Genomic DNA, 25,661 nt, shown 5'->3' with positions numbered 1-25,661 from the left:
ATAAAGCAGTATTGGAAGGATGGAGGAACGGGATAAGTGTGGTGTTGAGGGTGCAATAGTGGGAAATCAATAAGTGGTGCATTCAACTGAAAATTGCAGAACTAGCAAAACAAGCAGGTTACTTAGAAATAGGTAAGTACCCCCATCCCAAAGAAACCCTGAGAGAGATGAAATGTTTGCCTTTAGAGAATAGGAAATAGGACAGGGCAGGCAAATGTGAGAGACCTCTGTTTATTCTCGTGAGTCTTTAGAAGTAATGATTATTTAAACTATTTAAATTTGTAACTATGATAAAAAGAAAACATTTTTAAAAGTGCCAAAGCCATAATTTAGAAGATATTTATACTCATCATCCTATACTCCTTACAACTCATTAATAAGGAAACATCTGATGGACAAAAGATTTGAATAGACATTGCACCAGAAACACACACACACACACACACACACACGAAAATATGCTCAGCATCATTAGTCATTAGAAAAATACAAATCAAAACCACAATGAGATACCACTTCACATCCATTAGGATGCTTGTAATCATAAAGATAGTAATGAGCATTGTCAAGGATGTGAATAAATACTGTGTTGGTGAGATTGCAAAATGATACAGCAACTTGGAAAACAGTTAGACCGTTCCTCAAAATATTAAACATAGATGTACCATGTGACCCAGTAATTCCACTTCCAGGTATCTAAGAGAGATGAAAACATATATCTACACAAAGACTTTAATTTGAATATTTATGGCAGTATTATTCATACTAGCCCAAAAGTCGAAACAATGCAAATGTATATATACTGCCTGGTGAATGAATACAAATGATACACAAATGTGGTATATCCTTATAATGGAATACTATTTGGCAATAAAAAGAGGCAAATTGATGGTACATTCTATATAGCTAAGTAAAAGAAGCCAGACACATAAGCCCACTTATTCCATTTGTAAGAAATGTTCAAAAAAGGCAAATTTATACAGAAAATAGTTGCCTGCGGCTGCGGGCAGTAATGAGGATTAACTGAAGATGAGCACAAAGGATCTTACTGGAATGATGAAAATGTTCTAAAACTGGATTATGGTGATGCTGAGTAAATTTATTAAAAATCATTGAATTGTACACTCAAAATGTGTGAATTTTGTGACATGTAAATACCTCAACAACAAAATTGTTTTAGTCCTAAGCTAGAAAACTTTTGGTAAATTATCCAGCAACAATAGAAATGAGGAAATGAGTTAGCATTATTCTTTCATAGGAATCAGAAGTAGCTTCTTTGCCTTCAGAGTTAGCACTAGTTTGGGACAGAGAGTGCAGGCAGGCCTGTCGCCGAAAATCAATGAAAGAACAAAGGAAGTAAATAAGAAAGGAGGAAGAAAAATAAAGGTAGTAAGTGTTAAATATTAGTTTGGCCTCTGGAATCAGACTGGGGTGTGATCCCAGCTCTGGCTCTATTATTTACTAGGTATATGACCAAAGGCCAAATATTTATCTTCCCTGTGTATCAGTTTCTTCATTTGTAAAATGAGAGTAATAACTGTACCTAACTTATAGAGTTAGTATGAGAATTAAATAAATTAATAGATAACAAGTGATAAATGCATAGTAAACATTAGATTTTTTTTTAAGTTTACCATATTCATCATCATCATCCTGCATGTGTTTCTCTGGATCCCCTATTCTCCCTCTATTGGAAATAACTATTTCAACCCTTATTTCCCTCCCTGAAATAATTCCACCTCTTCCTTCACAGAGAAAACAGCAGCTTTCATAGGCACTATCTCTCTTCCTATCAGGAAGCATTCTGCCTTCTTTCTTCCTGCACTTTGGATTCTCAGCATCTGCCTTCTCAGAAACTTTTAACTTATCTCTTTTCTCATAAATATTTATCTTCTTCCTCTTCTATGGCACTTTTCCAATGACATTTAAACAGGCTCAAATCTTATGTTTAAAAATATAAAATGAAACTTCCTCAATCCCACTGCTCCCTGCAACTGTCTTTCTTCATCTGTCCCCTTTACTCCCTCCTGTCCTTTCCCAATCCCCATTCCAAAGGTATTTCTAGACTCCAAGTCTACATTGCCTCCCCACCATTCACTCTTAATGCAAGCCAATCTAATTTCTACTCCCATATTTCACTAACATGGACCATCAGTGGCTTTTATATTGTGAATGAAATTGGCATTTTCAATTTTCATCTTGACACTTTTCACATTACTGAATGCTTCCTGATGTTTGAAATATTCTTCTCTTGGCATCTATGACAATACTTTTTGTATTTCTTTCCATCTCTTTGGCCTTTAAAGCTCATGTTCCTTTATGTGGCATTAATTGTAGGCATTCCTTAAGGCTTATTTCCCTTTTCTGTGTATTGTCTCTCCCTAAGACCATCTCTTTTGTGCTTAGGGCTTCAGTTACCATCTATAAAATATTGGCTCTCAAATTCATTTTTCTAGCCCTGAGTTCCAGACTCCTAAATATATGTGCCTACTCTGCTTCTCCACTTAGGTGATGCAAATCTAAAACATAATAAATTATCTCTTCCTAAGTTCTTCTTACCACCCCATCTCCTTCAGAAAACCCTTACGCTCCTTAAGTTATTACCTATCTCTGTGATTGACATCATCATTATTCAGTTGTGTGAGCTAAGGAACATAAGGGTAATTCTTGACACCAGATCTCTTCCTCCACTCACCATATCCAATCTACCACCAAATCCTTCAGATTTACCTCTGTCTCCACTTCTTTTGTCTCCATCACTGCTTCCCTAGTGCAAAGTGCCATCATCTCACATTTACAGTAATATATTAGCCTCCAAACTGATCTCCTCTGTTGCCTATTTTCTTAGACCATTTAAAAACTGACTTTAAAAATGAATTTACATGCAACTTTTCTCATTAATATGCTAGTATTAGTTATTTGGGGCAAGAGTGCTATCTGAGAATCACACTAAAATTCAACAAAATCAGTAAGATTATTTTATTATCTTTATGTTCTATTCTCCACACCATGATTTCCTGATGTTCTAGAACAAGCCATGCTTCCTTCCACCTCAGCTTCTTTGCATATGATCTTCTACTTACCTAAAAACTTTATCCTCTACCTCTATCATTTTTCCAAAAATTCCTATTCATTCTTCAGATCTCAGTTCAAACACTTCCTAAGAGAGCTCTTCCCCAAACTCCTAAACCATATGACTCTTTCTGTTATATCTACACTAATAAAAGAGAAAGGTGCAAATTGACTGTACCTTTGCAACACCCACCAGCCAATCAGGAGTGAGTATGCAAATTAACCCAACAAAGATTGTGGGTTAATTTGCATACACAGGCACCAAGCGGCCCGGGGCAGGACGCTTGCATCATCGCCATGGCGACAACCCAGGCGTTCCACACCACCCCAGCCACTCCGGGCCTCTGGGCAGCGTGGGAAGGTGGAAAGGCGGCTCTGGCCGGAGTGAAGCGGTGCTGGCAGCCAGGGGAAGGAAGGCCCATTCTTGCACGAATCTTTGTGCATCGGGCCTCTAGTATTCTTATACCTTGTTGTACCCTTCTTTCAGAGCGTATGTCAAAATCTTAACTTTATTGTTACTTCTCTCATTACTTTGTAGTATCCCTGACTGGACTATAAATTCTAAGAGTGCATAGAACAATATCTGCTTTTACTAGCACTGTATTCCTTATCACATAATGCAAGTAACTAACATAGCAGATGCTCAGTAATTGCTTATACATCAACATCTTCAATGGTGCTACTGTCAAATCATTGTGGTTTTTATAGGTTTTGATTCCTTTTGTTTCTAGATTGACTCTGTATGTCTCTAATTTTGTTGAATTTTATGTGTAATTTTCAGGTGGCACTATTTTTTCTATTTCTGAATTATTGGGGCTATCTTACTTTTAGCCAACATGTAAATATACTAACTAGTTTATTGATGGAATTAATTTTTGGTCACATTATAAATGGTATAGGAAAGCTTGATGTTTAAAGAGCTTCCAGTGAAGCCATTTTGTGAGATAATTATCCACTATTTTGTCACATTTTTTAAAGTATAATTTTTATTTTAGAGTATCATTTTCCTAGAGCAAACACATTTGTAATTGTTTCTATAAAAGATAATGGGAAAATTACTTTCTTTGATTCTTCAGTGTTATTTTTACAAAGTGACTGCTTTATACTGGATATAATCTATCTCTAAATGATTGCTTTTACTGGATATAATGTCATTTTCATTTCATATAACAGATGGTGGTTACATCAGAAAAGGTTTTTAGTTTTATTTAGATCAGAATCTAAGAGCTTATCTTTGTTTAATATGATTTTTATTAGCATATGTATCTATATATTCTACATACAAGTATAGTTACACAGAAGGTATTTATAGCTTAGATAATAATTTAAGTGTTATATTTGCAGCTCTGTTAAATGCCAGAATTATGTGACCTTGCAGAAAAGATCGTTATTTGTTCTAATTGGGTTATATTCCTGATAGTGATGTGAGCACAGCTGGTGGAGGATGGTGTTTCTGAGTCTCAGAAAATCCTTTGTCTCGTGCAGCTCTAATGCTCAAGGGACACAATTCACTTTCCTCTTACCGAAATAGTCGACTGCCAGCCGTGCTGGAGGTTATGAAGTCTGAAGTATAGTTCCATGCCTTTGTAAACCTGTATAATTTATGCATTCAGAGCTTTAAAATAAGAAAGAAAAAAAGCTGTGAGCTGAAAAAGCAGACACCATTTTTTTATGTAATGATGTTAACTCCATATTAACAGAGGTCATCTCAGAGCAAGCATGAAGCTGGCTCACATGAAGCTGAGCGGCAGAATGAAGGTCAAGGGGTGGCAGAAATCAACATGGCAACTTCTGGTAGTGGTCAGGTATATAAATTATTTTATTATTTTTTAAATAAGCTATTTAAATATTTTTTAAATATGGTCCTCAGAAAGATCTGTAAATCTTGTTTGTTTCCTTAGTCCTGAATATATATCTTCAGAAGAATTTGGTACCAAAATGCTGTCATTTTTCTTTATACATCTAACAATAATGTTTTCAAATTTTTAAGACTGTTTATAATGTAAATTGTGTTTCTATTTCAGTCTAAAATGATTGGTGTGGCTAGAGTTTTTTGAAAAAATAAAATACTAAGTTGCATTTTGGTTATATGTGTGATTTGACCTAGTTATTATTGCTTTCATTGAATAGATTTGCTCTTTCTCTAAGGCATTTCTTTGCAAAGACATTTTTATGTTTTTAAAAATGATCTTAGGACTTGTTATAGTTCTTGTTTTCTCTTGTACTTCAAGATTACATAAATCTAAAAATCCAAGTCTTTTCTTTGAAAAGATTATATTAGTGCTCATAAAAAGTAAAGAGATATCGCCTAGTTGTGTTTAACTATTGTTACATCATTTCTAGCAACATTATGGAAATCAGCTTGATTTGTTTTATTAATACAGAACTATTGTCTTACTGTTCTGCCATTAGTTTTCTATTAATTTTATTGGATGCATTCTAATATGACAGAATTTTTCTTTGGGGTGTTCTGTATGCCCTATATTGTTTCAGTGAATATTTTTATGCTGTAAATATGAATGATTTTTTAAAAATTAGAATTTCACTGAGTTGGTTTTATGGTAATTTTTCTACTGTTGATATAGACTATGTCTTTAGTGTCTAGGTTACTTTTGATATTATTTATAAAAAAAGAGCATGCTTTTGTTAGTTCATTAAAATGTAAAGCTTAAAATCTCTCATACTTAAGTATATATTTTACTAAGTTAAAACAAAAAGATACTTCACTTTAGTATTACTAGTTAGCATTGAAGTGGGGAAAACTCTTAGTATGGATGGTAAATTAGTGCAAACGAAATTATATTTAAATAGCACATTTGAGTTACTTCTTTGTAATTTAGGGGATTATATGGGAAGCTTATGTGCCTCTACACATAAGTAGAAAGAAGGAATATTACTTCTTGACAGAAAAAAAATTCTCTGCTTAGGATTAGACTTACTATTAGTGCTTTGGATCATATTCGAATATTATATACTTCGAAGCTGTACCTATCCAATAATCAGGGTATCCATTAAAAAATAATAATTGAATCCGTATCACACTTCTTTCATTAATTCTTCCATTAGAATTAATCCTAAATAGATTACATTTAATGTCAAAAATGAAAACTATTGCCCTGCCAGTATGGCTCCAGTTGAGTGTCGACCCAGGAACCAAAAGGTCACCCACCAGTTCAATTCCCCTTCAGGGCACATGCCCGGTTGGGGGCATGCAGGAGGCAGCTGATCGATGATGTTTCTCTCTCATCAGTGTTTCTGTCTCTCTCTCCCTCTCCCTTCCTCTCTCTCTAAAACTCAATGGAAAAATATCCTCAGGTGAGGATTAAAAAAGACTGTTAAAGCATGAGCAAAAGACATGAACAGAAATTAAAAGGAACTAGAAATGGCTTGTAAACATGTCGAAAGATCATCAATCTTATTAGTAATGTATAAATAAAAAGCTACAACCAAAGTCAGATATTTTTGGAGGCCATTGGCTTGGCAAAGGTCAGTAACACTCAGTGTTGCTAATGGTTAACTGGCATCCTCATATACTGCCTCTGTTTGTGCAAAATGAATAACCTTTCTGAAGAAAAAAATTTTTAATATGTATCTAAATTTATAATGTGCCAACTCTGTAGCTCATAATTGCAGCATCTAATATTTTATACTAATGAGGTAATCAGTCAAGAGTACTCACACGTATTTGAAGAGATTCATCATAATATTATTTATAACAGCAAAAATAGAAATAATCTGAATGTACATTAATAAATAATTAAATTATCCATCAACTGTGGATTAGTGGTCAAGTAGCTCTGAAGTAAATCCCACTCCCCCCACCAACTAACTAAGAAACAAAACTTTAAACAAGTAAATTCTGAGGTTTAGTGTTTCTTCAAAAAAAAAATCTATATATATAAAAGCCTAAGCAACCAAACAACCAGTCACTATGACGTGCACTGACCACCAAGGGGCAGATGCTCAACGCAGGAGCTGCCCCCTGATGGTCAGTGCACTCCCACAGTGGGAGTGCCACTCAGCTGACCGACCCATCCCAGTGGCCCACCAGCCCGGCAGCAGCCACTCACTCCCCCAGTAGTCCTGCAGGTCCAATCTCCAGAGCATGGGCCAGGTACTGACCCGCTGGCAGGATCCCGACAGCGCCACCAGGAAATCGGCCTTGGACACCTAGGCCACTTCCCCTCCCTAGATGCTCCACAAGGAAGAAACAATATAAAAGCAGCCGCCAGGTGGCTCCCAACAGACAACTGGTGCAAATGTCAGCAGGACGGATCTGGATCCCAGGCCAGCAAGGGTGTCCCACCACCCACCTGGAGGGCCAGTTGTGTCCCAGTTCCCACCGCCCCCTCTCAGCCCCTCTCAGGACCCCGAATTCGTGCACCAGGCCTCTAGTATGGTAGTTATGAGAATTAAATGCAGTGTGCACTTAACATAGTCCCTGGCATATAGCAGATACTTATTAAAGGTAACATTATTGTTGTTACTAATAACTAGTAATAGTTGTGTATTTTTTTCATTGATTTGAGAAAGAGAGGAAAGGAGAGGGGGAGAGAGAGAAACATTGATCGTTTGCCTCCCATACGCACCCTGAAGCGGGGGAGGTTTGAACCTGCAACCTGGGTATGTGCCCTGGCCAGAAATTGAACCACGATCCTTCAGTGCACAGATGATGCTCCAACCAACTGAGCCACACCAGCCAGGGCAGTTATTTTTAAAGAAACGTATTTTGTGCCAGATACTATATTAGACTCTGGAAATAGATAATTGAAAAAGACAGATAGTCCCTAGCCTCATGAAACTTACATGGTACATCCATGCAAATGTTAGAAATGACAAATTACATCCGTTTATATAGAGTTCTAACTTTTATTTTAGCCTTCAGCCTTGCCTTTTCTAGTATACTAGAAGCCTGATGCAGGAAGATTCGTGCTAGAATGGGCTTTCCTTTCCCTGGCTGCCTGCACCGCCTTTCCACTCTGGCCCAGCCCCTTTCTGCTCAGGCCCAGGAGCCGCCTCTTTCCGCTCCGGCCCCACCTTCCCACGCTGCCCAGAGGCCCTGAGAGACTGGGGGATGGGGCAGAACGCCTGTGTCCTGCCCCCATCACTTGGAGCCTGTGTATGCAAATTAACCACCATCTTTGTTGGGTTAATTTGCATATCACTCCTGATTGGCTGGTGGTGTAGTAGAGGTATGGTCACTTTACATGTTTGTCTATTATTAGGTAAGATTCTTCACATTATAATCAGAGTGATCCTTCCAAAACACAAATCTGATCATATCACTTATTTGTTTAAACAATTCAGTGGCTACCCACTCCCCACAGAATAGTATGTAAGTTCTTTATATTACCAACTCTTCCAGCAGTATTTCTGTTTCCCCTGTTTCTCTCCACTCTCTCAGCTCAACTTCTCCAGTCCTTAAGTATGTCCAAGCCTTCCAAATAATGTTCCCTGTGCCTGGAACTCTTCTACTTCGTTCACTTGTATATGTTTTACTCATCTTTCCCCTCAGTTTTAAATGGCACTTCTTTCAGGACATTTTTCTTGTTCCCACCTCTGTGAAATATATAAAGTTGTTCTCACAGCATTTAATACAATTTGTTGGTTTAATTGTCCACTTGCCTTTTTAAAGTCCTTCTCTAAGAGAAGTTTCAAGTAGTCTTCTCTATACTTTGAGCTCCCAGAGAACTTGGACTATACTGAATTCACAGTCAGTTTTGTGGTGATTTGAAACATTTCATCAATGGAGCTTTCTGTCAATCAATTTATTTTTAACTGAATGTGGTTGCATGTCTTTGGATCTGTAAAAAAATATTACTGTTAGAATTTCTTCAGTGTTTGGTTTCTTCCGGAGTGTAGTTTAACTGTCTTTTGCAACAAATCTCCTTTTCTTCAGTTTTTCTCTAAAATTTACCTAATAAATTTATAGGTAAAAACATTCATTTTGAACAATTATAACGTTCATGCTTGCTTGCTTTTTTTTTGTTAATCCTCACCTGAGGACACTTTTCCATTGATTTTCAGAGAGAGTAGAAGGGAGGAAGAGAAACAGAGAAACATCAATGTGTATATCAATTGGTTGCCTCCCGCACATGCCCTGACCCGGGTTGGTGATCGAGCCTGTAACCAAAGTACAGGTACGTGCCCTTGACCGGAATCGAACCCGTGACCTTTCAGTTTAAGGGCCAGTGCTCTATCTAGGGAGCCAAATTGCCTAGGGCAATGTTCATGCTTTTAATGCTATATTTAGCTGTTTACCGTAAAGAGTACCTTAACATGAACTTAGCTATATTTATATACAATCTAAATTACACTATCTATAATTTCTTAATTTCTAGAGTTCGGCTGCACGAATGGATCATGAAACAGCCAGTGTTTTGAGTTCTAGTAGCACACACTCTGCTCCTCGGAGGCTGACAAGTCATCTGGGAACCAAGGTAACAGAAGATTATAAACCTGGTCACTAATACTATGAATACTTCTCTAATATTCATTAGATAAGTCAGTAAAAACATTCTTTTTCATCTTTTAAATAGAGGAGAATTTTGATGCTATCATCACAGTTTCTTAAAGAAATGACATCTTTTTATACAAAGGAGCACAAATAAAGGGAGGATAGGGATTATTAAAAGTGCCAAATTAGCTAGTATTTTTTTAGGGTTTTTTTGTTTGTTTGTTTGTTTGTTTTCATATTTTTCCCCCAGCCTTATCCACTTCTCTGCCAGTATCCTAAGTTCCAGCCTCACTGGCTTACTTGCTTTCCTGAGTTCTCCCTATGACTTTATCCTCCACGCCTGGCCTGCAGTGGCACACATCTCCACTGTCTACCCCGTCTCACAACAGCTCTCAAAGCTTTAGCCAGCCTTCAGAACTCTTCTCAGGCTTGCTTCTTTACAAAACATTTTCTGATTCCCATGGTCCTCTCACCTCCCCATGTAGTCTATCTGCCTCGTTTGAATCACTGCAGTGCATGAAACTCTCTTGGAGAACAGAGGCTGTCTTTTATGTATTATGTGCTGCATCTAGCACAGAGCCTGCAAATAATGAGTGTTTAATAAATATTTATTTAAATAGATGGAACAGTTATTGAAATTGAATGTTATCCATTGCTGATAAGTCAGCTCTCTTAGGGTCTCTCAGATGTTAGCAAATATCTTAGGACTTGGGAATAGGATGTTTGAAAAGAAAGTAATTACTTTATTACTGTTTTAAAGCCAGAGACTTTAGTATTATATTAATAAAGGATGAAATTCTAATATTACTAAACAATTTATTTTTCATTAAATCTAAATTCCATTGTTTTCATAGCATATTCTATATACTCATTATTTTAATAATATAATGGTTCTTAGGAAAAGCATTACTGAAATAACTAATGTTGATTTAAGATGAATTTTGGAGTAGTTAAATTGTTAATATAAGACCTAATTCTTTTAATAATTCAAAATAGCTACTACTTAGGACCTTTGGAATGCTAATAACTATGGTAGGAGTTGTATGTATGTTATCTCTAATTTTCTCAAACCCTGTGAGATATTCTTGTTTCTCTCTGTTAAATGAGAAAACAGATACAAAAGTGATTCAGGCAGCTATTGTGTAATTAAATTGGAATTCAACCCCAGATCTATCCAACATCAATACATAGTTTTTACTATAAAGAAAATCTCTAATATTCAACATTACTGTTGCATGAAAACTGACAACTATAATACCTTTTTCTTTTTAAGTAATTTATGCATAATACAAGAGCTTCCTACATTTTTGAATGCCAGCTACTATCCTATATATGTATTAATTCATTTAATCTTCAAGAGAAAACCCTATTAGGTTAATTCCTTCATTTTGCAACTGAAAAAATGGGCTCAGAGAAATCAGATAACTTGTTAGTGTCACACAGCTTACTCATAAGTAGTGGAGCCAGAATTTGAAAGCCCATTTATCCATAATTCTACACTGCCTTCCTAAAACTTCCATATTTAAGAGTAGTCTGTGTTTACACATTTAGAGTAGAGTTTCTTAACCTAAGCACTATTGACTGGATAATTCTTTGTTGCATTGTAGCCTGCTTAGCAGCATTTCTGGTCTGTACCCACTAGACACCCATAGCACTTCCTCCTGTAGTTTTGACAACCAAAAATGTCTCCAAGGCATTGCCAAAAGTTAAGAACCACTGATTTATAAACATGATACATTCTGTATATAATACCCTCTACTATTCTCAACCTTTAAAATGAAGCTGATCATAGTCCAAGATAACTGGCCAGTGTAGCTCAGTTGGTTGGAGCATTGCCCTTACATCAAAAGGTGGCAAGTTCGATTCCCAGTCAGTGCACATACCCAAGATGCAAGTTCCATTCTCAGGCAGCGAGGGTGGGGGGAGTAGGTTGTACAGTAGGCAACCAATCGATGTTTCTTTCTCTTTCCCTTCTTCTCTCTAAAATCAATGAAAAACATATCCTTGGGTGAGGATTTTTAAAAAAAAGATAACAGGATACTGTTTCCTTTTTCTAATTTGCTTCTAAGTAAATCCTTAGACTTTGTTGTCAGAAAGTTGATGCTTAGCAATTGCTTTTTTAAAAAATTGTATGAGAATCCTTGCTTTGTACTTTTTATGTGATCATAGCATTCTTCTTTTTATGACAAAGTATTTTTTATATGTGTAAGGGAGAAATCTTATAATTTTAACAATACTATTATATATTTTAATAACACTATTATAATCCTATGAAGGTTAGTGATTGCTGAAAACTAGTACTTAGTAAATAATGATTGTTGAAAACTGTTTTATATTTATTAATTATAGTTTTAGCTTAAAAGAAGTAAAACAACATTTTTAATTCTCCAAAAAATTTAGATAGACCACCTTCCTCACTCTGTGAGTGAAATTACTTGATTTTCATTCATTATAATGAATGAATTATCACGAGCTGATCCAGATAAACACAATATAAGTATGTAAGAACCTACTTTCTCTTCCAGCACTGTATACTACCACTACTATTATTTACTCATACAAACAAATTGGTGATGATTATATAAATTTTGAAATAACGTTCATTATTTCATCATGGAAAGAGTTTTTTGTAATGAGTTACAATAAATATCCCATTCATCACTTCATTGGTCTTGGCATTTGGATATTAAAGTCATAATTTTGTTTCTAAACTCATTTGGCCCACAGGTGGAAATGGTGTATTCATTGTTGTCAATGCTTGGTACTCATGATAAGGATGATATGTCACGAACTTTGCTAGCTATGTCTAGCTCCCAAGACAGCTGTATATCCATGCGACAGTCTGGATGTCTTCCTCTCCTCATCCAGCTTTTACATGGCAATGACAAAGACTCTGTGTTGTTGGGAAATTCCCGGGGCAGTAAAGAGGCTCGGGCCAGGGCCAGTGCAGCACTCCACAACATCATTCACTCACAGCCTGATGACAAGAGAGGCAGGCGTGAAATCCGAGTCCTTCATCTTTTGGAACAGATACGCGCTTACTGTGAAACCTGTTGGGAGTGGCAGGAAGCCCACGAACAAGGCATGGACCAGGACAAAAATCCAAGTATGTTCCCTATAATGTACATCACAGTGCATGTTACAAAACAAATGTAAACGTTTTTAAAAAGAAAACTTTTTTAGTTCGTATGTTGTCCTTATGAATAGGAAGGGGAAATGCATATTAGCCATCTACGCTACTAACATAGTTTAAAGCTTAAGTCTGTTTTAAGTCTAAATTTAAGAAAAATGTAGCAAAGGAAAATATTATGCAGCAAAGAAAAAGAACAGGAAATCAAGAGAGACATACAGAGTCATAGCATAGTAGATCTAGAAAGAATCTGAGCAATTATGTTGCACATCTCTTTTATAGATGAAGTTCAGAAAAGAAACTTTACATAAGTTTTTCCAGCAGTTAGTGACCAAGCCATTATCTTGTACATTTGCATATCACTCTATACTTAGTAGATACAGAGCTCTTATATCTGTTATTATTTGATCCTCACAATAACCTTGTGAAGTAGGAAGGGAAGGTATTATCTCCATTTTACAGATGAAGAAACTGAGACTCAGAAAAGCTAAAAGATTTGCTTGTGGCCTCACAGTTAGTAAGTGGAGCCAGGAACAGAGGCCAGATTTCCTGATTCTCAACTCAGTGTGCTTCCTACTGCACCATCCTGCTCCAGGCAATGGGTCCCTATTGCTGGGGGTGATCAGCCACCCAGCTCTTTGCTCAGGAGAAACCCTTGGCCACCAGCCCCTGTCCCTCAGACACAGGGAACATGGGAGCTGGAACCCTTGGGCACATAACTTCATTCCTATAGCAAGAACCAAAATTAGTAAGTATATAAGGTAAGGTTTTTCCTTTAGCCTGATAAGAAAATGCACACACGTGCACACCACAAAGCACTGTTGTATCAACTTATTGATTTGAGAAGCAGGATCCAGGGAGTGATGGTAAGAATGTGACCTGTGAAGCTTTAGCAAATTTTATTTTTAGCTTAGTGAATTTATTTAGCAAATTTTATTTTTAGCTTAGGTAAATTTCTTTAAAATATAAAAAATTTCAAGAATAAAATAACACACAGAAGAAATAGTCCTTTATAGCTATTTGTCCTAGGCATGAGAACTAATAAGATACTTTACTGGGAGAACATTGACTTTCTAAATTGTTTTCTTTGCTCACAATTAATGGGTAGCATTTTGACTCTTGATAACCTCAAAAAAATTAAATAGAATGAATTATTATTGCTTCTGAAAAATAGACTTACTTTTAAATTTTATTTCAGGTAACAAGTTTTGAAACCTTGTGCATAATATTAAATGTAGAGGTACATTTTGTTGGATGCCTTTTCTTTAAAGTTTTACTATCTAGTATCTGTCAATATAGTAAGTAAACTTTCTCTACTAGATTTCTCTACTACATTTGTACACAGTGGTGTGCTTCTAACCCACACTCATGACAATAGTTTACTTAGAAATTATAAATAAAATTAAACAATTTTATACCAAAATGTTTTTATTCTTTCATATAGTAAACATAATTTTTAATTATTTTAGTTATAGCAAAAACCTGCAAGGGTCTTATTCTAACAGACTTGGTCAAGGGCAGTTGAATAGTAAACATTTTTATGGAACCAAGAAAAGCCTTTTACTCATATTTTCTTTTCCATGTTTGTAATATTTATTTATCTACTCAGCAAGTGTTTGTTGAACCATTAAACTATGCATTAGAGATATGTTAGTGAGTCCTGTGTATTTTTCAAGTATAATAAACATCATTTCTTTTGAGAAAACAAAGCATTATGGTTTATGTCAATTTTATTTTTTAGTGCCAGCTCCTGTTGAACATCAGATCTGTCCTGCTGTGTGTGTTCTAATGAAACTTTCGTTTGATGAAGAACATAGACATGCAATGAATGAACTTGGTAAGACAGAAATGTTTCTTAATGCCATAGAAAAATATTAAAGGTTTCATCATTGTTGAAATTGAATATAAGGCCACTAACTTATATTACCAGCTGCTTCCTCCTTGTAGCAAATGATGATAGTCTGATTTCCAGAGGAGAAAAGGTTCTAAATAATAGAAGCTGCTACCCCAAACTAGGATTTTCAAAATCTCAGTTATAGATTGCAAAAATTACTAAATAGGCCACTCCTTGCCCCTATTACCAAGGTAGACCCTGTGTGACAGCTGACAGGGAGGGTCATTTGAATTATTTTGAAATGTGGAGCTCCTTCATTGTTTCTGAACTGAGTCACTTCTGATGGACACCAGAAGATACTCATCTACCTTTGTGGTTATCAGTCCTTTACTGGATTTTCATGATAAGCAGCATGGTATCTTTGAAACTGGTTATTATGGAAAAGCATTATGCTTTAATTTAAATTTAAAACATTCTATTAATTTTGGAAGGATTACACTTTTTTTAGGTATGTGTTATCACACACTCTAATCACCTGCATTTGTGCACCCCATTTTTTCATGTAACGGTTTTTCTTTGATTTCTAGGTTCATTTTGCACAGGTGATATTTATAAATTGCATCTTGCTGAGCCATCTCATGTGAACTGGATCTCTCTAGTGGTGCCACAAGCAAGACCGTACACTGGGTTCCCATCTTAGTGTAGCTGTGCCCTGGCTTTTTGTGCTGTTTATGTTACATTGCATTCCAGCCCCTACTTTGTTTTCCTGTCACCCTCATCATTATCATTCATCATTTATCTTAAAAGTGACAAAGTCATGAGACTTAAACAGAGAATCTGGACAGCCAAAATGAGTGTTGTCTCCTTCAGAGTCATTACTTCGGGAGGCTATGTACTTCTGATTTCGGGCCTGTCCTCCAGCCATGCTTTTCTTCCCAGAGGCCCTAGCAGTTGGCCCACCTGAATCTCTCCTTCCCCCACCATCTCCCTCAGCCTCCTGTGGAACTGAGTATAATCTTAGGAGTTCTCCCACCTCAGTACAGTCTTGACATTTGTGAAAGTTTTATGTTTGGATGGTTTTTTTAAAATACTAGTAATAATGGGAAGGGGATAAAAATATTAAACAGAAAAATTAATCCAAGCTTAAGCTAATGCCAAGATTTTTCTATAAATGTCCCTGTGTTCCAATGGACTGTAGACTAGGACTGACACATTAATCATCTGAATTTCAAAGTAAATCGTAGACTCAGTATTTGTTCCTCTTCCTTCTTCAGGTAGGAAGGCTACCCGGGGCATTTCATCACAGGAGCTAGGGCAGGGGCTTTCAGGTGAGGAGCAGGATGGGGCATCTGGGGGTGTGACTGCTGGGACATAGCACAGAGGATTGCCTTCTTCTCATTCCTAGCCTCCGAATTTGCACTGGAACAAAAGAAGGATCAAGGTTTGTGGATTGTGGAGAAATAGAGTAAGAAAGCATCAAGTATCTGACTATGAGGGATAAGGAGGGGGAAAGTCCCTAATAGGTGAAGGGAAATTCCTAAACGCAGTCATCTGGGACTGTCATTTGTCCATACAAGAAGATTCTGCAGCTATCAGGGTCATAGAAGTTTGCACCTATTAGTACTGCAAGTTTTAGACTCTTAACAGTAGTGATATATTTACTAATTTATTAATTCTTAGCTCTGACCCAGAAACTTTGCTAGGCACTAAAAATAAAAAAAAGATTAAGACGTAGGCCTGACTTTCAAGTAACTCATGGTTTATTTGCATTAGTGTTTCCAAAACCAGATCATAATGACCACTAGTTACTTGTCAAACCATGTAGGTACTCTGGCCCTGAAGCAACCTGGCTTAGTAAAACAATCTCCAAGGGGAACCTAGGAATCATATTTAATAAGTGACTTAGGTAATTCTTCTGATCAAGAAATTTTATGAAACACCAATCTATAGAACATTGATGCTCGGCCCCTAATACTTATTTTAGAATGAGGCATTTCATGCTAATGGTGACTGTCTAAACCAAATTTACACACACACACTCTCTCTCTCTCTCTCTTTAAAAATTGTATCTTTCTATTATCCTTTTTTGGATTAAAGATTCTATTGAATGTCACTAGAAGCTGTTGGTCCTCTACTACCTATAATGTTATGAGATACCACATTGGGTACTATTTGGTTCATATGGGCCCTATTTTCTAACATAGGCACTAAGAAAAATATGGAAGGACATGCTCATAATCTTTGCATTTTTCTCAGGGCAATCTATGTTTTTTTTCTAACAATCATGAATTTTCATATTTTTACTTGCCTGAAACATAAAGGGCTCTCTCTTTTATCTGATATCCTAAATTCTATTGAATGTTCTTTCCTCATTAGCCATATTCTTCATGGTTTTGTTCACATTGGCCATATCCTTCCTTATTTTTATTTTATTCAGAATCAAATCCTAAGATTTTGTAGTTTTTCCATACAAGAGCACTCAACTCCTTGCTCATTTAGTGCCTTCTTGGAATCTTTATCACAAATATCACTATACTGGGCAGGATTTAATGTAGGCACAACGCACAGTATGTTTTGTTTTGGTATTGAGAGTCTGCTTTATAATGCTCAAAATTTTGGTGATCTCATCAGTACACAGGGCCACTGTCTTCAGGTCAACAGTGACACCCCACCCCTGACCCCCGCCCAAGGTCAATTTCCTGGGTCAGAACTCGCAGTTCTTTTCCTGGCTCCTCTCCTTTATCCAGGCATCACATGTGGAATTCCTCAGAGCTCTCTCCAAGGCTCTCTTCCTCTCTCCTCTCTCCTCTCTCCCTGGGCAGTGTCCTCCACTTCAATTACAATGTTTTTAAATTTACATCTTAATCCAAGTTCTTTCTCCTGAGTTTTAAATACATTATCAAATTGGTCATCTGATATCTTTACTTGGAAGGTTTTACAGACTTTTCTAACTCAGCTGCCACAACTGAAATTTTTATTTCCTCCATCCCCAGATCTCTCTCTCTTCCAGGGTTTCTTTTCTCAGAAAATGGCATTCCAATCAACCCAGTTGCTCAAGCCAGAATCTTGGAAGATATCCATGACTCTATCCTTCTCTTCTATAGCTAGTAACTGAGTCTGTAATTCTGCTGCTTAAATATATCTCAAATCACTGCTCTTCTTTTCATCCCCAGTTCAAACCACCATCATCTCTTATATTCTGCAGTACTTTGTCTTACTTGTCTCCCAACTTCCAGTCATAATCTGTTCTGCATCCTTCAGCCACCACTCTATGTAGAGCACACATATAATTTTTCCTTCCCTTACCTGAAGTCCTTAGTGTGATACATAAAGTCTTGCATGTTCTGGTCTCTACCCATTTGTAGCCTCATGTATCCTTGATGCTGTATATTTCAGGCCCAGGGGCCCTTGCACATGCTATTTCATCTGCCTAAAAGGCTTTGTTATTCCTACTCCACCTTTTTAGATACTCCTTCATCATTTAAGTCTCAACTTAAACATTATTTCCTCAGCCTTTTTCTTGATCTCTTCAGTCTAAGTCCAGCTGTTCTTTTGCCCTTAGTCCAGCACACCTTAATTAGTTGTTCAGTGTCTGTCTTTGCTGTAATCTATAAGCTCCATATAGACAGTGACTGTATTTTGTTCACTCTTATATATATTTTTCCATCATTATGGGTAGTTGGAGGAAAATCTTCCTAAATATGATTTGGATTTTCCTTAACCAAATTCATTTTCATTTATTTATATTCAAACTTATCTGTCATTTCTGCTAATTATAAAAATTTATGTGAATCTTCCTATACTTAAATCCCCTGGCCTGGAATTCTTGATTCAAGATAGAACTTTGTCTGTTTTGCAAACTTGCAGATTCCTCTACATACTGACCCTTCCAGGTTATTTGCAAAATACTGAATGTACAGGTTCTCTCAGATTAATGAACTGACACTTTAGACTTACAGTATCCAAGAACTGTCTGTTTATATTCAGCCTTTCTTTTTGTGTAACCCACTTCTCTGTGACAAAACAATATTCTCATTTCCACAATGATTAATATTGTTGATGAATAATATTTGAGTAGCCTCCATACATTTTTATTTTTGTTCACCCCCTCACCATTTTGCTTTGCCTTTTGTTTGTTTTGTTTTTACTACCCCTGCCTTTATGTCTTTCCCTTTGCTTTCTCATCATTTTTCTCCTTGCCTTCCTAGTGGGCATTGTTGAGCATACCCAGTGGTGGGAATCAAGGGGAAAGAAAATACTAAATCCTAGTATAGTTGGTATTTGACACTTGTGAGTATCAAAGAAAAGTAAACTGTTTAAAAAATATAAATATGTAGTTTTATAAAACTTAGTATCAAATTGAACAGATAATTATTTTTCATTTAAAAAAATAAGCTTTGCTTCATGCACAGTTTCATTGATAAATTTCAGTATTCCTAAGGATAATTATTCAGCAGGTAAAAAATATTAAAGTAATTAGGCAAGTGTGTGCAACAATGAAGAGTGTAAAGTCCTAATAATAAAAACAAGTTACCTGTTCACATTCAGGAAGACCTAGTGTTAAAAAATAGCCTTCTCTATCATTGACAAGATACAGGGTATGTGTGGTAAATAGAGTGTAATCTTCATTTCATTTAGTAAGGCAAGGGCTGGAGGGTGGAGAAACTGGCGAAAAATTGAATAGTTGTCAGTTGTACTTTATAAATGTATTACACAAAAGTCCTATAACATTTTTTGTAGCTTGTAATTCTAAAGACAAATTTAAACCATGTATTCTCATTCTTGAGATTTTTTTCCTAATATTTAAGTTATAAACTTGGTACCAGTTTGCTTTATTTTAGATTATTCTCTTTTTCCTCTTGCCCTTTTTAAATTAGGGGGACTACAGGCCATTGCAGAATTATTGCAAGTGGACTGTGAAATGTATGGGCTTACTAATGACCACTACAGTATTACATTAAGACGATATGCTGGAATGGCTTTGACAAACTTGACTTTTGGAGATGTAGCCAACAAGGTATGTTTTAGAAGATCCATTTCTTAAGTCATCTCAGGTATGATGAGTTAGTTTACTTCAAACAAACTACTTTTCACTGGTTTTCTTTTTATCACTCTCCTCATTAAACACTGACTAATAAAAACCTGTACTTCACATCCCACTATACATCCTTATTCATTTGGTTGTGTTATGATTAAATAAGAGCAAAAGATAGAACTCAGTAGTGGATTTATTTAATCACAAAAAATCTGAAAATCCTCGTGACCAGTGTGTTACACACATACTGGTTGTATCCAAATGAGAGGACTTTAAAAACTCTTTGCTTCTCATTTCTTATCATTTATTCACTTTATTTTTCCAATTTGCCAAGAGAAGAACAGATAAAGGATTAGGAGAGTATTTGTCTTTCATTTATGTAATCTGATTCTAAATCTTTTATGGGTAAAATATTAGCTATAATTAAAGTGGGACTATTACAACTGTATTTGAAGTTTAACAGTAAAAAATGAAGCACACCTTCAGGTTGCCTTGTTACTGACCCTCTGTTCCATGTCTGATTTTTGCAGGCTACACTATGCTCTATGAAGGGCTGCATGAGAGCACTGGTGGCCCAACTAAAATCTGAAAGTGAGGACTTACAGCAGGTACTACTTAGAATTTGAAGTGTTTTTCTAGGATATCAGCTGGTGAATATCCTGATTTAGATTAATTTAAGCTGTGGCTCAGTTTTTAGTATCTCAGGTTTAAATTACATTTATATTAACATCAGAATAAAGGAAAATAATTATAGGAATTCCTTTTGAAGCCATATTAGCATTTAAGAGGAATTTCTTAATAGATTTCTACTCTTCTAGCATTAAAAATAAAAAATGCAGACAGTATAAATCATTTTAATATAAGTATTCTAAACTCGATTCATTTGCAGGTTATTGCAAGTGTTTTGAGGAATTTGTCTTGGAGAGCAGATGTAAATAGTAAAAAGACATTGCGTGAAGTTGGAAGTGTGAAAGCATTGATGGAATGTGCTTTGGAAGTTAAAAAGGTACTAATTCTTGACCTGTTTATCTCACCAGTCCTTAATCTAGACGACTCCAAGCTCCTGAAGTATTAAGATGGAAAAGGTTGTACTGTAGCCTACTGTAAGTTAGACTTTCTCAGACTCACCACTATTGACATCTTGGCCCAGATAATTATTTGGGGGAACTGAACTGTGCTTTGTAGGATGTTTAGCAGTCTTCCTAGCCTTTGCTCACTTGATGTCAGTACACCCTCCCCTCAGTCCTGACAGTCAAAAATGTCTCCAGATATTACCAAATGTCCCCCAGAAGGGAGGAAGGACAGAATCGCCCCCAAGTGAGAATCACTGGTATAAGTGTTGTCTCTGTTTTCTTAAAATCTCAATCCCCTGCCCTAGCTGGTTTGGCTCAGTGGATAGCGTGTCAGCCCGAGGACTGAAGGGTCAAGTTCGATTCCGGTCAAGGGCACGTGTTCCCTGGCTCTGGTAGGAGTACATGCAGGAGGCAACCAGTCAATGTGTCTCTCTAACATCAGTGTTTCTCTCTGTCTCTCCCTCTCCCTTTCACTCTCTCTCAAAATCAATGGGAAAATATCCTCGGATGAGGATTAACAAAACAAAACAAAATAAAAAATCTCAGTCCCCCTAAGTTCTCAAATTTTCATGGTCAGCTTAGCAATAAGTGATCAGACTCACTCAAGAGTGAGGAATCCGCAAATATTAATTTGTTTGTAAAAGGAAATATGTCCAGGTGGGATATCTATTTCAGAAACTAAGCTTTTTTATTATTATTATTAAACTTGAAATTTGAGAGGGACTAAGCAAGTCTTAGCTAATCCAGGTTTCTTTTCACCCAACCAGTCCTCCTAGAACCACAGCCTACATTTTCTTTCTTTAAAATTTTCTTTTCAGAAAAGGCAAAAAGTTTTGTTTTTTATTGTTTGTTTATTTATGTATTTTTGCTAAGTTATATTATTTTATACCTGGAAAACCAACTGAAAAATTATTAGAAATAAGAAACATTTAACTAAATAACTTTGAATATTATAAAGATAATATTCAAATATATTTAGGGTCTGCATGAAGATTTTAAAACACTGCTGAGTTGGCAGAACACTGGTACTGATGCTGCAGAAAAGAAGATATTTGGCCATTAAGCACTTGAAAAGATACTCAACAGCATTAATCATCGGGGAGAATGTAAATTAAAACTACAGTGAGATACCATTACACATGGTATATTGGTTAAAACTTAAAGATTAGCCCTAACTGGTTTGGCTCAGTGGATAGAGCATCGGCCTGTGGACTGAAGGGTCCCAGGTTCGATTCTGGTTAAGGGCATGCACCTTGGTTGCGGACACATCCCCAGTAGGGGGCGTGCAGGAGCCAGCTGATTGATGTTTCTCTCTCATTGATGTTTCTCTCTATCCCTCTCCCTTCCTCTCTGTAAACAATCAATAAAATATATATTTTAAAAAATAAAAAATAAAAAAATTTAAAGATTGACCAAGTGTTGTCAAGGATGTTGAACAGCTGGAATTCTCATGCAGTGCTGATGGGAATGTAAAATGATATAACCACTCTATAGAGAACATTTGTCAGTGTTTTAAAGGTTAAACATATACCTACCTTACAACACACTTTTTACTCTTTAAATATTTACCCAAGAGGATCAAAAATTTACATTCACACAAAAATTTATACACAGATGTTCAGCAATATTATTTGTGGTAGCCAAAAACTAGAACTAAATCTGATGTCTATTAACAGGTGAATTGGTAAACAAGCTGTGAAATATCCAAAATGGACTACTATTCAGCTATAAAAAGAATGAACTGAAACATACAGTAATCTATAATGACAGAAACAGACTAGTAGTTGCCTGGGGTTGGGGTGAATTATAAGGAATTACTAAGAATTAAAGTAAATGTTTATTATCTTGATTGGAGTGATCATCAAAAGTGATCAAATTGCACACTTGAAATGTGTGCAGTTTATCGTTCTCCAGTTATCCTATATAATAAAGAGGTAATATGCAAATTGACCCTCATACCCTCATAAGATTGCTGCCTATGACCAGGGGGGTTAGTAAGGGACAACCAGGCTGGCAAGGGGGTTAGGAGGGATGACCAAACGACTGAACAAGCAGTCTGCTTGGGGTGACGAGGCCAGCAGGGGGGTTAGTGAGGGATGACCAAACAACTGAACAGCAGGTTGTGTGGGGTGACTAGGCTGGCAGGGGGGTTAGTGAGGGATGACCAAACAACTGAACAGCAGGCTGCATGGGGCAACCAGGCTGGCAGGGAGGGGTCACAGTTGGAGGCGACCAGGCTGGCAGGGGGGGCAGTTGAGGGTGACCAGGCCAGCAGAGGGTGCAGTTAGGGGCAACCAGGCCAGCGGTGGGGTGCAGTTGGGGGTGACCAGGCCAGCGGGGTTGGGGGGGGGGCAGTAAGAGGCAACCAAGCCGGCGGCAGGGGAGCAGTTAGGAGCAACGAGGCCGGCAGGGAGAGGGCAGTTGGGGGCAACCTGGCCAGCAGCGGGGGGCAGTTAGGGGTAGTCAAGCCGGCACACAGAGGCAGCAAGGGGCGATCAGGCTGGCGGGGGGGGGGCAGTTAGGGGCAACCAGGCAGGCAGTCAGGTGAGAGATTAGGAGCCAGTGGTCCAGGATTGTGAGAGGGATGTCCGACTGGTGGTTTAGGCCTGATCCCAGGATTGGGCCTAAACCGGCAGTCAGAGATCCTCCAAGGGGTCCCCAATTGGAGAGGGTGCAGGCTGGGCTGAGGGGACCCCCCCACCTCGTGCACGAATTTCGTGCACCAGGCCTCTAGTACTTCAATAAAGTTAAACAAAAAAATAGTACTATACACATTTTAAGATTCCTAATTAACCAACCCTGCATGTTTTCAGAAAGATTTAATGATTTATCTGTATTATGAGAACTTGTACTGCTGCTGAATACTTTATGACTTTATTATCTCTCAAGGACCTTAGAGATCTACATACAAACTGATTGCAGCAAACCAAGCAAGCTAGATTTAAAAACACATCCTTCTGGGGAACATAAAAGAAGACCATAATAAGTGGAAAGATAAACTCTGTTCTTACAAAGAAAAAATAGTACTTTAAAGATCATTTCTCCCTAAATTCATATATAAATTTTAAATGCAAGTCCAATCTTGGAAAAACTGGCCTATCAGAAGTTTACAATACCCAATTCTGATTTGGGCCTGCTTCTGGTTAGCAGCATTAAAATTTATTTGTTCCCTCTTTTCTACATTCAGTCATTATGAACATTTCTCAGGTCATCATCTTTTCCTCATTTTCATTTACTAATGACCAAGAAAATCAGAACTACCTTTCATATTTCCCTTATAGTGCATCATTTTAACTTCATTTAGCTGGCTCTTACTCTTCTACACAATAGAACCTTTCCTTCACCTGCAATCTGTGCCCCAAGTGTTACTGTTCACTCAAAGATGTCTAGTCTCTTACTCTTGTCTTTTATATCTTCTTGACTGGATAGAGAGAAGAAAGCCTTTTATGTTTCATCTATCTATAGAAAGCCCTATTTCTCGAAAATTAAAAAAATTATTCTAATTCCTGCAGTTTCCATTTTTCCTGTAACAGCCAAGACCCTGAAGTCACTTGCTCCATTTCTTACTGGTATTCCTTCTTCAGTCCCTCCTAATTCTTCTAACAAAATCTAGATTTATACATTAACTTGGGTTTTTTTTCCTACCTACACCTATATTTAATACTTTATTACACATTTTATTTTGAAACCCCTCCCTTTGTTTTTGCCACCTTTTATTTTAGCCTCTAACCATTTGTTCTTGTTTCCTCTAATTCTAACTGTAAAGCTTCTTTGAAACAAAACCCTCATCCCTCTACAAGTAGTCTTATAGAAAGCAACTTCTATTATCCTATCTTCAGTTCTTCCCCTAGGCCAGTTGAAGTTTAAAAGCTCTCTCTAAACACTTGCTATTTTTTTCTGTTCTCAGGATACTTTAAATGTCCCCCCTTTATGTCAGTTATAAAATGGAGTTCTTATCCTTCTCACATCTTGATTGGTGAAAGCATTTCTTCCCTGCCTGCCTTCTCATAAATAGTATCTAAAACTGTTCTGCCTTCTCATAAATAGTATCTAAAACTGTTCCTTGCCCGGCTGGTGTGGTGCAGTGGTTGAGCATCGACCTATGAACCAGGAGGTCACAGTTCGATTCACAGTCAGGGCATATGCCTGGGTTGCGGGCTTGATCCCCATTGTGGGGCATGCAAGAGGCAGCCGATCAGTGATTCTCTCTCATCATTGATGTTTCTATCTTTCTCTTCCTCTTCCTTCCTTTCTGAAATCAATAAAAATATATTTAAAAAATAAAAATAAATAAAATTGTTCCTAGATTGTTTTATTCATTGAATGTCCTGATAAAAATAATACAGTGGCAATTTCTTAGATTGGGCCAAAAACGTTTGCTGTGACATTCAAGACCTTCGTTGACCTCTCTGACCTTAATTCCCACTATTCCCCAGAATGGACTTTGATCTCCTCTCTGTCTTTTTTCTGTTCTTCAGTTCTTTCTTGCTGATTCCCATTTCCAAGCCTTTCCTCATTCTATTTTCCCTGCCAGAAGAAACTATCCCTGAGTGTACAGGTCTTCTACTAAGTTGCTCTCCTGCATGAAGTCTTTTATTTGATTAAATTTAGGGGGCAACTATCTTTCCTTTAGAGCACTTCGTTTCATGGAAGTAGGTTTGCATCTTTTTTCCCCAAAGTAAGTTGTTAGCACCTTCAGGCAGGTATCAATTTGCTATGTTTGTATCTTCTGTGATAGTGGAGTAGATTTCTAAGGCATATGTATTCCTTGATTTATTTGTAATAAGAGGAAAGACTAGCATCAGGGTAATGGCAGGTTTTGACCAAATATCCTTAATTATATATACAGAGTGTTTCTGTGGCAATTACAGTTTGAGAGTTTTCCATGATATTGTATACCAGGGAGTTTTGGTTTTGTAATTACTTTGTTTCTTTGGGAATTTTAAGGATTGGAGTTTTCCCAGTATGCTTTCTTTTTAATAATTTGTATTGTTATTTTTGAATCAACTACATATTAATATATATGTGTTTGTGTTTTATCCAACCAGAATGTTGTACAT

At 36.8% G+C, this 25,661-nt stretch overlaps 1 protein-coding gene across 1 annotated transcript in view; it reads left to right on the top strand.

Moving 5' to 3' along the window:
- Positions 1-25,661, top strand: part of APC (APC regulator of WNT signaling pathway) — a 113,673-nt gene that overhangs the window by 75,654 nt on the left and 12,358 nt on the right. The window contains 7 exon segments of the mRNA XM_080678249.1: positions 4,773-4,877; positions 9,414-9,512; positions 12,257-12,635; positions 14,401-14,496; positions 19,371-19,510; positions 20,059-20,136; positions 20,418-20,534. Of these exon segments, the coding sequence (XP_080534375.1) occupies positions 4,773-4,877; positions 9,414-9,512; positions 12,257-12,635; positions 14,401-14,496; positions 19,371-19,510; positions 20,059-20,136; positions 20,418-20,534 (1,014 nt within the window).

This window comes from Plecotus auritus (assembly GCF_963455305.1).
Source record: "Plecotus auritus genome assembly, chromosome: 7".
Classification (NCBI taxonomy): Eukaryota; Metazoa; Chordata; class Mammalia; order Chiroptera; family Vespertilionidae; genus Plecotus; species Plecotus auritus.
The sequence above is the reverse complement of the archived record's forward strand: the minus strand, read 5'-3'. Positions and strand labels throughout refer to the sequence as shown.